Source organism: Lactuca sativa, chromosome 4 (assembly GCF_002870075.4).
Source record: "Lactuca sativa cultivar Salinas chromosome 4, Lsat_Salinas_v11, whole genome shotgun sequence".
NCBI classification, from domain to species: Eukaryota; Viridiplantae; Streptophyta; class Magnoliopsida; order Asterales; family Asteraceae; genus Lactuca; species Lactuca sativa.
In genome coordinates this window covers 51,846,691-51,860,200 of record NC_056626.2, presented here as the reverse complement: position 1 = coordinate 51,860,200, position 13,510 = coordinate 51,846,691, and the positions used below count along the sequence as shown (strand labels likewise).

Genomic DNA, 13,510 nt, shown 5'->3' with positions numbered 1-13,510 from the left:
TCTAAAAACTACTAGAAATATTAAAAAGAAATATTTTATTTTGAAACCAATAAATTATTTATTTTAAAAATAAAATTAAATAAAAAAAATAAAAAAAATATATTTTACATTCATGAAACATACTTAATAAAATAGATAAAATAAGTTATAAATACAGAAGATGCAAACTACTAAACTATTCTTCAATGCTGAATTTTTTCCATATATGCTCAATCAAATCGTTTTTTAGAGCGTTATGAGCTTCTCTATTGCTAACTTATGCCATGTTGGTCATATAACGGGATAGATCTCCAATTCATTGAGTAGAGTATTCAAAAGATTCTTCGTCTTCTGTAGTTATAAATTCTGATGGATCATAATAATGAAGGTATGTGTGTCGTTCATCCTCAACTATCATATTATGAAGAATGATACATGCAATCATAATTTTCCCCATCATATCTTTGTCCCACACAAGGCAAGGGCGATGAAGAAAAGCAAAACGAGCTTGTAAAACTCCAAATGCTCATTCAACATCTTTTCTAGCCGCCTCTTGATGTTCAGCGAACAATTTGTGTTTTCGAAGTTGTGGAGAACTTATTGACTTGACAAAGGCAGCCCATGAAAAATATATGCCATCAGTGAGATAACAAGACATTATTTTCTCGATCATTCATAGTGTAACTCACCTTTGGTGCTTGACCTGCCAAGACATCATCAAAAAGAGGAGATCTTTGGAGGACGTTAATGTCATTGCACGAACCTGGTGTTCCGAAGCATGCATGCCATATCCATAAGTCATACGATGCAACAGCTTCCAAAATTATTGTTGTCTTACCGATTCTACCTGCATATTTTCCAGCCCAAGTGGTGGGACAGTTTTTCCATTCCCAATGCATGCAATCAATATTGCCCACCATACCTGGAAATCCACGTTCTTCTCCAACATGGAGCAGTCGTGCCAATCATCTCTATTGGGACTTCTAAGGTACTCTTCACAAAAGCATGAAATGACACCTTCCATAAACTTTACAAGAGCATCCCTTCTCACAGTCTCACTTATTCTCAAATATTCATCAAGTGCATCTGTTGATGTCCCATATGCCAACACCCTCATAGTTGCAGTACATTTTTGTATTGGTGAAATACCTTGTTTGCCTGTGGCATCGCGTCTTTGTTGAAAATATCGGTCATTGCCTGTAACAGCTTCCACTATGCGGAAAAATAGTGGTTTTTGCATTTGAAATTTACCATGGAATTTTGCTTCAACATATGTTGGGTTGTCAACAAAGTAGTCTTTCATCAAACGTGCCTCACCCTGCTCACGTTCCCGATGACAATACCTCCTTCTTGCTCTAGGATGATCTCTTACACTCGTGTTTCGCATGCCTATGAGTAACTCACTCATGATAACATCAAGTTGTCGATTTTGTTGAACAACTCGTGCTTCCCATTCATCATATTCATTCACATTCGATGAATCGGAACCATCTGATGAGTTTGCATTATGAGACATTTCCTGGGTTTTCCGCCTGATTTGCATCATATAGCTCCTTCACTTGTGCCCATATTGATGTTTTCTTTTGGTTTTTTCCACGTCTCTCATCTTCACTAACGATACAATATGCTGACATTAAAGCGATATCTTCATCAGCATCCCATTTATCACCTCTTGGATTTTTCCGATATTTTGTGAGGTTTGAACATTTTCAGTGATGGGAAATTGATTGGGATTTGCGAAAAACCGTGAAGTTTCATAACTTTGAAAGTTTTGATAGTCTTGAGAATCATCAAGATTTAAGACGAAATTTGGATTCATCTTATTAAAGAAATCAAAAGGGTTTAGAAATGAAAGGTTGAGATGAGATATGAAGTATATCAATATTATACTCTATTTATAGAGAAAAAAATAAAAATTTTAGTATATTTTTAATTTTTTTTGATTGAGATAATATTAGATTTTTAATAGATAATGTTTTTTATCCTAAAATATATAATGTTATCTAAAAAAAATATGGGTGTATGTTTCTTGCTTCAACACGTGTAAAGTAGATTGGTGTGAGCTCTTGTGAACTTGGGTTGGAATGTCGGCCTAGTTCACCAAATTAACTTAACTTTATTTATTTATTTAATATAGTGTGAGCGCTCGCCAAATAGACCCCAATGGGGTAGTCTTAAGGACGTTGCTATTATGGATAAGAAATAATGAACCCATTGGTGTTATAGTTATTTATTTAAACTAACTTTAGCAAACCATATTAATTAATTTTCCATTTTCTATAATCATATCTAACCATATACCTTTAGCATAAGCAAAATCATATCTAACCATATACTTTTAGCATAAGCACAGTCAAACCGGAAAGAAATTAAAAACGATCGAACCAAATGCTTCAAAAAAAAAAACTTTATTAAACACACATAAATATCGTTACATCATAATATTAATAGGAAAATGAATTGGAAATGAACTATGGAAAACTTCGATTATAGAAACATACCTTAAAAACAGCTCCCAACGGCAACATACATATGCAAATTCATTAAAAAGTTGTTCCAACATATTATATAAATGAACTTAGAAAGTCACAATTCCTTATGAAGACGGTCATTTGTGGAATCCATAACCTTGACAGGAAACCAATGAAGTCAATGGCAAAAAAATCATTCCTAAGTGTTTGGTACAATATTTCGAGGGTCATTCAAGATTTAGAAAGTATATGTATTGATTTTAACTCTCTTTTTTATATTAATGTCAATTCCGTTATCGACACTCTTTTTGGCATGATAATTGGATTGGAAAAAACAATATCGCTTCAAACTTTCCGTCATTATATGAGTTGGACAAGAAAAAAATTCTGCTTTGTTTCGGAGAGATTAGGTATTTACTCGATTAATTGGGCTTGGAAAAGAGCTTCGAGTAGTCAATTCGAGATTGTTGAGTTAACCGCTTTAAAAAACTGTTTGGAATCTGCATTTGTTTCTTACGGGAGTGATATTTGAAGATCGAATCTCTCTTCGGACGGGGAATTTTATGTGAGTGATCTTCGTAGTCTGATTGCCTCGAGACTCACTGATAGCTTATTTTATTTTCTTGTTTTTATTAGTTTATTTTAGTATTTTTTTAGCCATTTTTATTAGTATTGCATTGTATATTCTTTAGTTTTCTTTATCATGGATCGTATCAGGGACTTTCTATTTTGCATGAGAAATTTTGTAGGGTTTTGGAGCATGTTGCGGTTGTGGATTAACTTGGAATGGGATTTGTGGGCTTCTGAGACATTATTGGGCTTTGCGGATCCATTAAATGAGATTTGGGCGTAAAAAGCTAAAGACTTGGATGAAGTGGGCTTGTGAAGATGGACCATGGATTGTTAATTCGGGCTTGGAGCATCCATTTTAAGCAAAAAAATGATTGGTTAATTTGAATCATGTGGGATATAGAGGGGACCAAGGGAATCTTTGGTAGTGGAATGGTTAGTGGAGGAAAAATGAGCCAATAGCATTCCAGTAGCACTTGCGCGGGTGGAATCTCCATCGCGCGGGTACCTGCGCAACTGCCCAGTTTTGGGAATTTTGGTCATTTGGCTTGCCATTACCTTGGGGGATTGGATCTATCAGCTATCACTTCGATTTTCCACCATTGGAGACTAGAAGAAGGTGATTTTGGAGCTTGAAACTCATTTCTTTTCATCTTAATTTCAAAGTTATTAGTACTTTTTTTATGTAATTAGACTTTTGTGATTGTTATTCTATTTCCATGAGTGGCTAAACCATCTATTGTGGTAGACCTTGGCTAAAACCTTGGATTGTTTGTGGGTTTTTGAAGGATTTATGCTTATTTATCATGTATCTTATGTCTATGATTCTAGTTCATATTTCCTATGCTTGTTTAATGCTTTGATCATGAGTTTGGTACTTGCATAAGCAATTGTTGGTTTATTTCTTTGGTTTAACATTGAATCATTGAATTTACTTAGAACAAGGGCTTTATGATGGTAGAAATCATCTCTAGCTTATGAATCATAACTCCTTTATGGATGTGTAAGCATTGACATCCTCTAGGAATTAGGGATTCCTTCATTCTTAAGGCTAATCAACTTCTTGAGTTCAATTGCTTTAATTTGATCTTTGATTTTGATTAAGAAGGTGTGTTGTGGGCTTCCCCAACCTCCATACAACTTATGAGGAATCTTGGCATATCATGCTTCATGATTGCTATAACCAATTTGGGATGAATGATAAGCTTCATAATAAATCCTAATGATAAACACACAAATGTTCATTGTGTTGAATTGCCTTGGTTTACCAATTCTCTCCAATATTTGAGCATCTCATCACCTTGCTTAAGTGCAAGTTTTCTAGTTATTCAAGTCTTTTAGTTTTCAAGTAATCATAACACCCCCCTTTAGTTTAATTGTAGTTAGTTAGTTTATTTACACTAGTTTTTTTAGATTGCATTGGTGATTGAATACAACCATTTCCCTGAGGATTGATACCCCTTTTTAACATTATATTACGTTTTATTTGCAAACAAAGGGTGAAATTTGCTTGGTGGACTTGACATCCCACAAAGTTTTGGCGCCGTTGGTAGGGAAATTGGTTATTGTTATTTGATTGTTTATGCCTAGGTCTACAAGAACCGGTGTACTACTCTACAATCCAAAAATTGAAAAAGAAACAAAAAGGTTGAAAAAGTTAGTCAAACAAGCAAAGCAACAACAACTTGTTCAAGCTTCTTCCTCTTATCCACTAATCAACATAGAAGACCAAGTTCATACTTCAAGTGATACCGACACCGAACCGAGTTCTCCAATTGTTGGTCTTTCCTTTGAAGACATTCCGTTTGAAAACTACATAGCCATGAATCACACTTCACCTCACAATCCTAACCCAAACCCAAACAATCAAGATGCCAATACCCCACCCCCAAACCAAGACAACAATAACAAGAAGCTCTCAATGATATGCCACCTTGGAATCAAGCCTCTCCTCAAAACCAACCCAATTACTATGGAGTTTGATGGAGAGATCATTCACTTCAACATCTTTGAATCAATGAGGTACCCTAGCAACATTCTCCATTGTACCGGGTTGATGTGATTGAGCCAATAAACGGGATAAGCCCTAATGTATGCACACACAAGATTCCTATGGGAGATTATTGCAATCCTAGGAGAGAGGCTCAAAGAAGATTAAATCCTTAAATGATGGAAGTGGTCAAGAAGAAGATAATTAAAAGGTTCAAAAGGTGCAAAGAGAAGAAAAAGACATTTCATGACAAGCACATAACCCAAAAACACTTTATTCCGGGTCAAAATTTTCTTCTTTATCATTTGCGGTTAAAGCTATTCCCGGGAAAATTGCGATCTCGATGGCACAAACATTTTATTGTTATAAAAGTGTTTGATCATGGTGTGGTTGAAATCAAGAGTTTGGAAATGAACTAAATATTCAAAGTGAATGGGCACCATTTGAAACCATTTTATGAAGGCTTTGACACGGGAGAATTCGACAATGTAACATTGGAAACTCCGATTTACGAAGGTTGACGAAAGCGGGGCTAAGTCTTGGCAAAGACGTTAAATAAATGCATTATAAATAAATAATCTCCGCTTGAAGTTTTGGTGTTTATAGGCTTGAATTTGGTCAAAAATAAGTATCTTGTGGTTTAGCAATGATCTTGGTAAAGTTTGCAAAAGGTGTCAAAAATCTGCAATTTGCGCGGGTACCTGCGCAAATGTTACGCGGCCCAGCCCTACCCGCGCAAATCCGAGCTCAAAAATTACCCCAACACGAGATGTATTCTGATGTGTGCGCGCGGCTGCCCCCACCCGCGCAAAGTTTGTGAGGGTACCCGCCCAAATATGCCACTTCATAAGAAAATTTCAAGCCATTTCATATGCTTCCTTTGTGCGACCAAGCTTTCATCCGTGTGTATTTAGGCGGCCAAGAACTCCACGCACACATCATTGTACGACCCATGTGTTGCTTCCTTACCGTCCTCGCGGGCCTCCTCCACCTTGATCCCGGTACGATCCTTCCTTACTCTCATCCTAAGCGTTGAGGACAATGCTTAATTTTAAGCTTGGGGTGAGGTATTCTTATCTTTTATTTATTTAATTTTTATTGCATTTAGGTTGTATATAGTTGCATTTAGAGTAATTCATTTAGAGCTTTATAAAAAAAATTCAAAAAATTGGATATTTTGTTACTTTCTTTTCTAATTTTCATACCTTTTAGATGCATTCTAGTTTAAGTTCATGCATTTCTGTTCTCTCTTGTCTTCTCATCCCTACATGTACCATAGTGTCGAGTCATAAGTATTGAATCATAGATTGGTCCCGGGTCTTGATATGGAATTCCTTGTATTTGATAAATGAGACACGTTTTGAGCCTCACATACCACTTTGAGACCACTTGTGTGGGGGTCAGATGTAGGTAGCTTGATTGGGTCTAGTTGCGGAGGTATGTGGTTGGTCAAACAAATGTGTGTGAGCAAAGATTATCCCGATATGGTATTTTGAAGACATTAAAGACTCGCATCTTGGTTTTGGAGGGAATACCCCTTAATAATCCCGAGTCTTGTCCGAGCCTTGCTTAGCTAGATTCTCACCACCTTTTTAAGATAGATCATCATTTTTCTAGGGATCTAGAGTAGATAGTTAGATAGATTTTGTTTATCAAACTTTGCATTGAGGTGCTTGATGAACTTTGAAATGGGTCCCCCAATTCATATCTTTTGGGACCAAGTTTTTTTCGGTAACACCCATTTTTGAGTCATATCCCACCCTTTTTAGTTGATCTTGGCACATTGTTAATGATCATTAGGTGTTCGTGTTAGCCTCAATCCTATGTTGCATGGTGAAATTCCTTAGACCTTCCAAAAAAAGCAGAAGAAACAATGAAGAAGATTAAAGAAAAGCAACAAAAAACAAAGAAGAAAAATGATGAAAAAGAGAAACACAAAAAGAAGAACAAGAATCCAAGTTCAAGACTTCTCTCTTAAAAAGTAAAAGGATCGAGTTACAAAGAGGCTGAAGACCAAATAACAGAAGTTCAAGATTGAAGATTTAAGTTGTTAGGTTTAGGTTTAGGATGAGTAGAATTTTTATTTTATTTTATTTTATTTTTGATTTTGGTGAGAAAAGACTATGACGATGAGATGGTAAACTGTAAAGGACAGTACAAGGGAGAAGCCTCTGAAACCGGATGTTTTCCCAGAGGCTACGCTGCAAAACCCTATCTTGTACTATACACTTTAACCTGACAAATGTAGGAATCATAGTGTGTGAAGAGGCGACTTTCCTTTGTGCACTATGGTCTACATTGGTGATTTAAAGTGCCCCCACTGGGCGTATCCTTTGTTTCCTTTGTCCTGCACACTGCGATTACATTCAGTTGTGATCTATTTTCCCATCAAGTGGTTGAGAATGTGGTTTATGGTTCTAAAGCGGGGAACATTTTGAAGTTGTGTAGGGTCCATGAAAGACTGATTCTGACCATGTTGACTGATATTGACCAAGTTCTATGGTATCTTTCTTTTTCCTTTTTAGTTTAGCTCATCCCGAGCTTATTTTAGTCTTGTTCTAACTTGAGGACAAGTTAGGTTTAAGCTTGGGGTGATTTGATAGCTTATTTTATTTCCTTGTTTTTATTAGTTTATTTTAGTATTTTTAGCTCTTTTTATTAGTATTGCAATTTATATTCTTTATTTTTCTTTATCATGGATCGTATCGGGGACTTTCTATTTTGCATGAGAAATTTTGTAGGGTTTTGGAGCATGTTGCGGTTGTGGATTAACTTGGAATGGGATTTGTGGGCTTCCGAGACATTATTGGGCTTTGCGGATCCATTAAATGAGATTTGGGCTTAAAAAGCTAAAGACTTGGATGAAGTGGGCTTGTGAAGATGGACCATGGATTGTTAATTCGGGCTTGGAGCATCCATTTTAAGCAAAAAAATGATTGGTTAATTTGAATCATTTGGGATATAGAGGGGACCAAGGGAATCTTTGGTAGTGGAATGGTTAGTGGAGGAAAAATGAGCCAATAGCATTCCAGTAGCACTTGCGCGGGTGGAATCTCCATCGCGCGGGTACCTGCGCAACTGCCCAGTTTTGGGAATTTTGGTCATTTGGCTTGCCATTACCTTGGGGGATTGGATCTATCAGCTATCACTTCGATTTTCCACCATTGGAGACTAGAAGAAGGTGATTTTGGAGCTTGAAACTCATTTCTTTTCATCTTTCGAAGTTATTGGTAGTTTCTTTATGCAATTATACTTTTGTGATTGTTATTCTATTGCCATGAGTGGCTAAACCCTCTATTTTGGTAGACCTTGGCTAAAACCTTGGATTTTTTGTGGGTTTTTGAAGGATTTATGCTTATTTATCATTTATCATATGTCTATGATTCTAGTTCATATTTCCTATGCTTGTTTAATGCTTTGATCATGAGCTTGGTACTTGAATAAGCAATTGTTGGTTTATTTCTTTGGTTTAGCATTGAATCATTGAATTTACTTAGAACAAGGGCTTTATGATGGTAGAAATCATCTCTAGCTTATGAATCATAACTCCTTTATGGATGTGTAAGCATTGGCATCCTCTAGGAATTGGGGATTCCTTCATTCTTAAGGCTAATCAACTTCTTGGGTTCAATTGTTTCAATTGGATCTTTGATTTTGATTAAGGTGTGTTGTGGGCTTCCCCAACCTCCATACAACTTATAGGGAATCTTGGCATATCATGCTTCATGATTGCTATAACCAATTTGGGATAAATGATAAGCTTCATATTAAATCCTAATGATAAACAGACAAATGTTCATTGTGTTGAATTGCCTTTGTTTACTAATTCTCTCCAATATTTGAGCATCTCATCACCTTGCTTAATTGCAAGTTTTCTATTTAATCGAGTCTTTTTTTTCAAGTAATCATAACACCCCCCCTTTTAGTATAATTGTAGTTAGTTAGTTTATTTACAGTAGTTTTTTTAGATTGCATTGGTGATTGAATACAACCATTTCCCCGAGGATCGATACCCTTTTTACCATTATATTACATTTTATTTGTAAACAAAGGGTGAAATTTGCTTGGTGGACTTGACATCCCACCACTCACTGTTTCGGTGAATAACTCCATTGTTTGGATCAAATAATTGGTTCCTTTAAAAGTCATTTGTTTCACGTGGCGTGCTTGGTTGGATTGCATTCCCTCTGTGATGGTGCTTTCTCTTAGAGGTGTTAGAGTTTCGGTTACTTCTTGTTGCAGCTGTAACTTGGGGTTGGATGAAACGGAACACATTTTCGTTGGCTGCCCGTTTGCTCTTGAGACTTTGGAAAGGATCTTTAAGTGGTGCAATATTTCCTTTAATCTTGCTTCATCGTTGGATCGGTTGATTAACTTTGTTGCCTAATGGGGAAACTACCCAAAAAAAGAGAAAACTTTTCATTGCCATCATTTACAGTTATTTTTGGGGTGTTTAGCGAGTTCAGAATGACAAGATTTTCAATAAAATGTGTATCACTTCTTCGAAATTGGCGGATAATATCATCACCATGGTGTTTTGTTGGGTAAAGCATAGAGGAAAATATAGAAATTGTATTTGGTCTGATTGGGGTGTTGGTCCTTTCAACATTTTGTAATTTTTCTTTGTTTTTTCTTTGTCTTGCCTTTGCCTTTTAGGCAATACTTTTTAATATAATTCTGCGATTTCCAAAAAAGTTTTGGTAATATTTTTTTTATAGAAAAAGAAAAATAAATTAAAGGTGGGACCTTCCATATAAAGCTCAAAAGGGAAAAGTAATAATAATAATAATAAAAGACAAAAAAAGGTGGATAAGTAGAAAGGAAAGTAGTCTTTCGAACACCCAACCTTATTGAGTTATTGTGCCCACACGAAAATTTTCCAAAATCGATACTTGTTAACAAGTTCACAAAATTTATCAAATAAATCAACAACACCATTTAAATATATAATTATCACATATGTGTTCAAATATTTAATTTTTGCCAAGGTTAAATATGTCTTCAATAGCTCAATCCATAACATCAAACCTTTAATAATGTGTCACTTAACATGCTTTTACTAACACCACTAGTTACTAGTTAGCGACACAACATAAAAACAATAGGTGGTTACCAACCAATGATATGTATTGTGTAATGCAAACTTGATCGTTTACTGTCTTATTTTTTCTCTTTGTTTTAACATGTAACACATATCAAAAACCTTTTTAATTGACACAGTAGTCACGTCATAAATATCTTTGCTTTGTGAATAAATATGTTATGCTTTGTGACAAACACAAGGAAATGATTTGCTTTTTCCTCGTAGGATGTGAATTTTTGGTTGACACATTATAAGCTTATGTGTTATGTCTTTGTTTTAACATGTAACACATATAAAAACCTTTTTAATTGACACAGTAGTCACGTCATAAATATCTTTGCTTTGTGAATAAATATGTTTTGCTTTGTGACAAATACAAGGAAATGATTTGTTTTTGCCTCGTACGATGTGAATTTTTGGTTGACACGTTATAAGCTTATGTGTTATGTCTTTTCTTCTTAACAAAATTTCTAATCCTTGTTATTTTTCTTTGGAAAATCCTTATTATTTTTATTACAAAATTTCATGGAAGATCCATAAGTTTTTTCGTTTGATCTTAAAAGAGTCTATATGAATTTTTTTTCATGGATACTCTTACAAATCAAACATTGCAAATAAATTATCTTTATAACTAACTTTATTCACAAATTATATTTGTGAAAGGATAAAAATACCTTTTGGTTTATATTTTATATTTATTTTAATATCTTGTTAATTTGAAAGTAAAAGAAAAGTGGGACCCACCCACCCCATTATACCATCCCCTTTCTTGACTGTAAATTTCTTCATGAAAGAATGCATCTAATAACTTTCATGGAATGAACGTGCCCTAGTTTCACAGTTGAAGGCGTTTTCTTGAACACTTATTTTCTTGCATATTTTGCTTCCCCTAAAGTAGCGCACAAAATCGCAGGTTACCTCAAGGACTTCCAACCCGAATTTCAAAACACAGGTGAAGCTGTTGTGTTTGGGGTTTATTTTATGGAAAAATACCGTTAATAGACAAAAAAAAAGGGGGCCAATTTCAAAATTTAGTCATAAAAAATAACTTTTCTGGCTATAGACATGCATTCCGCGGAGGACCCTCTGCGGACCTCCGCGGAGCGTTGTTTCCACCGTGGAATCTAATAAAGTGACAATTTTTTTATTGTTTACAAAATTGCTCCACGAGGTCCTCTGCGGAGACATTAACCCCTCCGTGGAGGGGATGGTTGGCTGGGGTTTTAATCCCTCCACATAGCCAGTTGCGAGGAGCTCCACGGAGAGATTAATGACTCCGCGGAATGAATGGTTGGAACGTTTTTTGATGGATTTTTTGATACAAATGTTGTTTTTTCATTTTCTTATCTCCATTTGCGATCAAATTTGTCTAGTGTTACTAATTTGTTTTCCAAAAGAAAGATGAATTTTGTTATTCAAAGTACTGGGGGGTTTTTGGCAGATAAGTAATGGGGTTAACACCTACGTTAGACCTATGTTTAATAACTTAGGTATACTGCTTCCGCCAAACTTTGATCGTCGAATATTGTTTGATTTGGTCAAGAGTAAGGCTAATTTGTTCCATAGTAATATATCATTGTCATTTTAACACCCGGTTCATGGGTATGTTATGAATATTGTAGACGAAACAGATCTTCATCAACTCAGAAATGTTATTTCTGAAACGAAGGAAATTGTGCATTTGTATTTGGAGATGTTTGAGGGATGGGTCGATCCGACAGAAGCGGTTGAGAAGATTGTACCATACAATGTTGAAGACATTGTATCTGATAATGTTGAAAACATTGTATCTGATAATGTTGAAGAGTGTCCAGAACAAGAAACTGTTGTAGTGAATACAGTGGCAGAAGAAAATTTATATGAGTTTGGAAGACTGGTTGACAAAACTTTGTCAGATGGTGAAGAGTCAAATGAAGGCTGGTCAGAAGATGAGTTCACACACGGGAAAAAAGCTTCAGACATATTTTACGGTATGCCTCCCATACCTCATTGTCCAGATCCTATTGTTGAACCCGGACCATTTCATAGTTTAGGTCCAAATGATGATATGTTTGTTCGTCAAACGTATGATAACAAACAACAACTAATATTTGCTTTGAGTCTTAAAGCTAATGTAACATCCCGAAATATCAAGAGTAGAGTTGAAGGGCTAAAAGTGTAAGTATGAGAGGGCAACTCGGCGGGTCCACGAGTGGACTCGGCGAGTAGGGTCGTGACTCTAGTCGCGTGTTAAGTGACCAACTCGGCGAGTAGCTTGGGTAGACTCGGCGAGTTGGTGTTGAGTGGAGAAAACCCTAATTTCGGAGGATGAGCCCTATATAAATAACATAACACTTCTTCCCCAGCCTCTTTACCATTCCTTGAGTTCCATAAACCCTAAATTCGTGAGGAGACCCCATTATTGAGTGAATTAGAGTTTGGAGAAGGATCTTTGGTGCTTTAAGCTTGAAGATTTGGAGGCTTGTATCAGAAAGATTGGGGAGATTAGGAATCTACAGTTGGTTGGGCTCATTCCAGGGGTAAGGAACCACTTCCTTAAGCTTTTTCTTCATGGGGTTCATGTGTGATGGTTGATATGACATCTAAATTGAGATAGAAGCTTGGATCTGAGGATGCTACTTCAGATCTAAGCTTGTGATGGACCTATATGTAACGACCCGTCTCCGGTATGGTAATTCCTTGGTATTTATTTTGAAGTTTTGCAAGAGGGACTCGGCGAGTTCATAGCCTGACTCGCCGAGTAGGGTCGGGATTTCGAGCACGTGATTAGCTGGCGACTCGGTGAGTCTGCCCGTCTGGGAGAAACCCTAAATCCCCGGGTTGCCCACTATTTAAGCCACCTTATAGCCCCCAATCTCGCCTCCTTCACCCTCTAAAGCTGTGAGAAAACCCTAATTTGTTCTTGAGTGATTCTAAGTGATTTTGTGTGCTAATTGTGAAGGCTTGAAGAAGGAGAAGAAGAAAGGAGCAAGGAGAAGGATTGTAGAGCAGAGATTCAAGGGAAAACAACAGCTCTTTGAGGTATTCTTCAGATTTCCTTCCCTTTTATGCTTTGAAACCCTTTCTAGATCTTGTTTATGCCTTTCTAAAGCCTTATGTTGATATGGAAGCTCTCTTATGCCGAGATAACCTTAGATCTGTTCATTTAGGAGTTGTAGAGCCCAGATCTATTTTGCACATTAACCCTAGATCTACCCCTTTTAAGCATCTTTTAGCCTTTATCCCCTTGTTCATGTGTTTGTACACGTAAAGTTGGAAACTTTACGTGGTAAATCAGCTTATTGGACTCAGATCTATCATTTGTATGTATTGGATTCGATCAGAATCGAGTGTAGAATAGTTGCATGGCGGTGACTCGGCGAGTCGGAAGAACGACTCGGCGAGTCTAGTCGCGAGTCCCCGATTTCTTCCTTTCGA

At 36.3% G+C, this 13,510-nt stretch overlaps 1 protein-coding gene across 1 annotated transcript; it reads right to left on the bottom strand.

Moving 5' to 3' along the window:
- Positions 1–802: 802 nt before the first annotated feature.
- LOC111904092 (uncharacterized) lies at positions 803–1,495 on the bottom strand. Its single transcript, XM_023899899.1, has one exon. The coding sequence runs from the start codon at positions 1,493–1,495 to the stop codon at positions 803–805; it is 693 nt and encodes a 230-aa protein (XP_023755667.1).
- Between the last annotated feature and the right edge of the window lie 12,015 nt (positions 1,496–13,510).

What these genes read in the sequence shown, in the direction of transcription:
- LOC111904092 (XM_023899899.1), bottom strand. Translation starts at nt 1,495, where the DNA reads ATGTCTCATAATGCAAACTCATCAGATGGTTCCGATTCATCGAATGTG.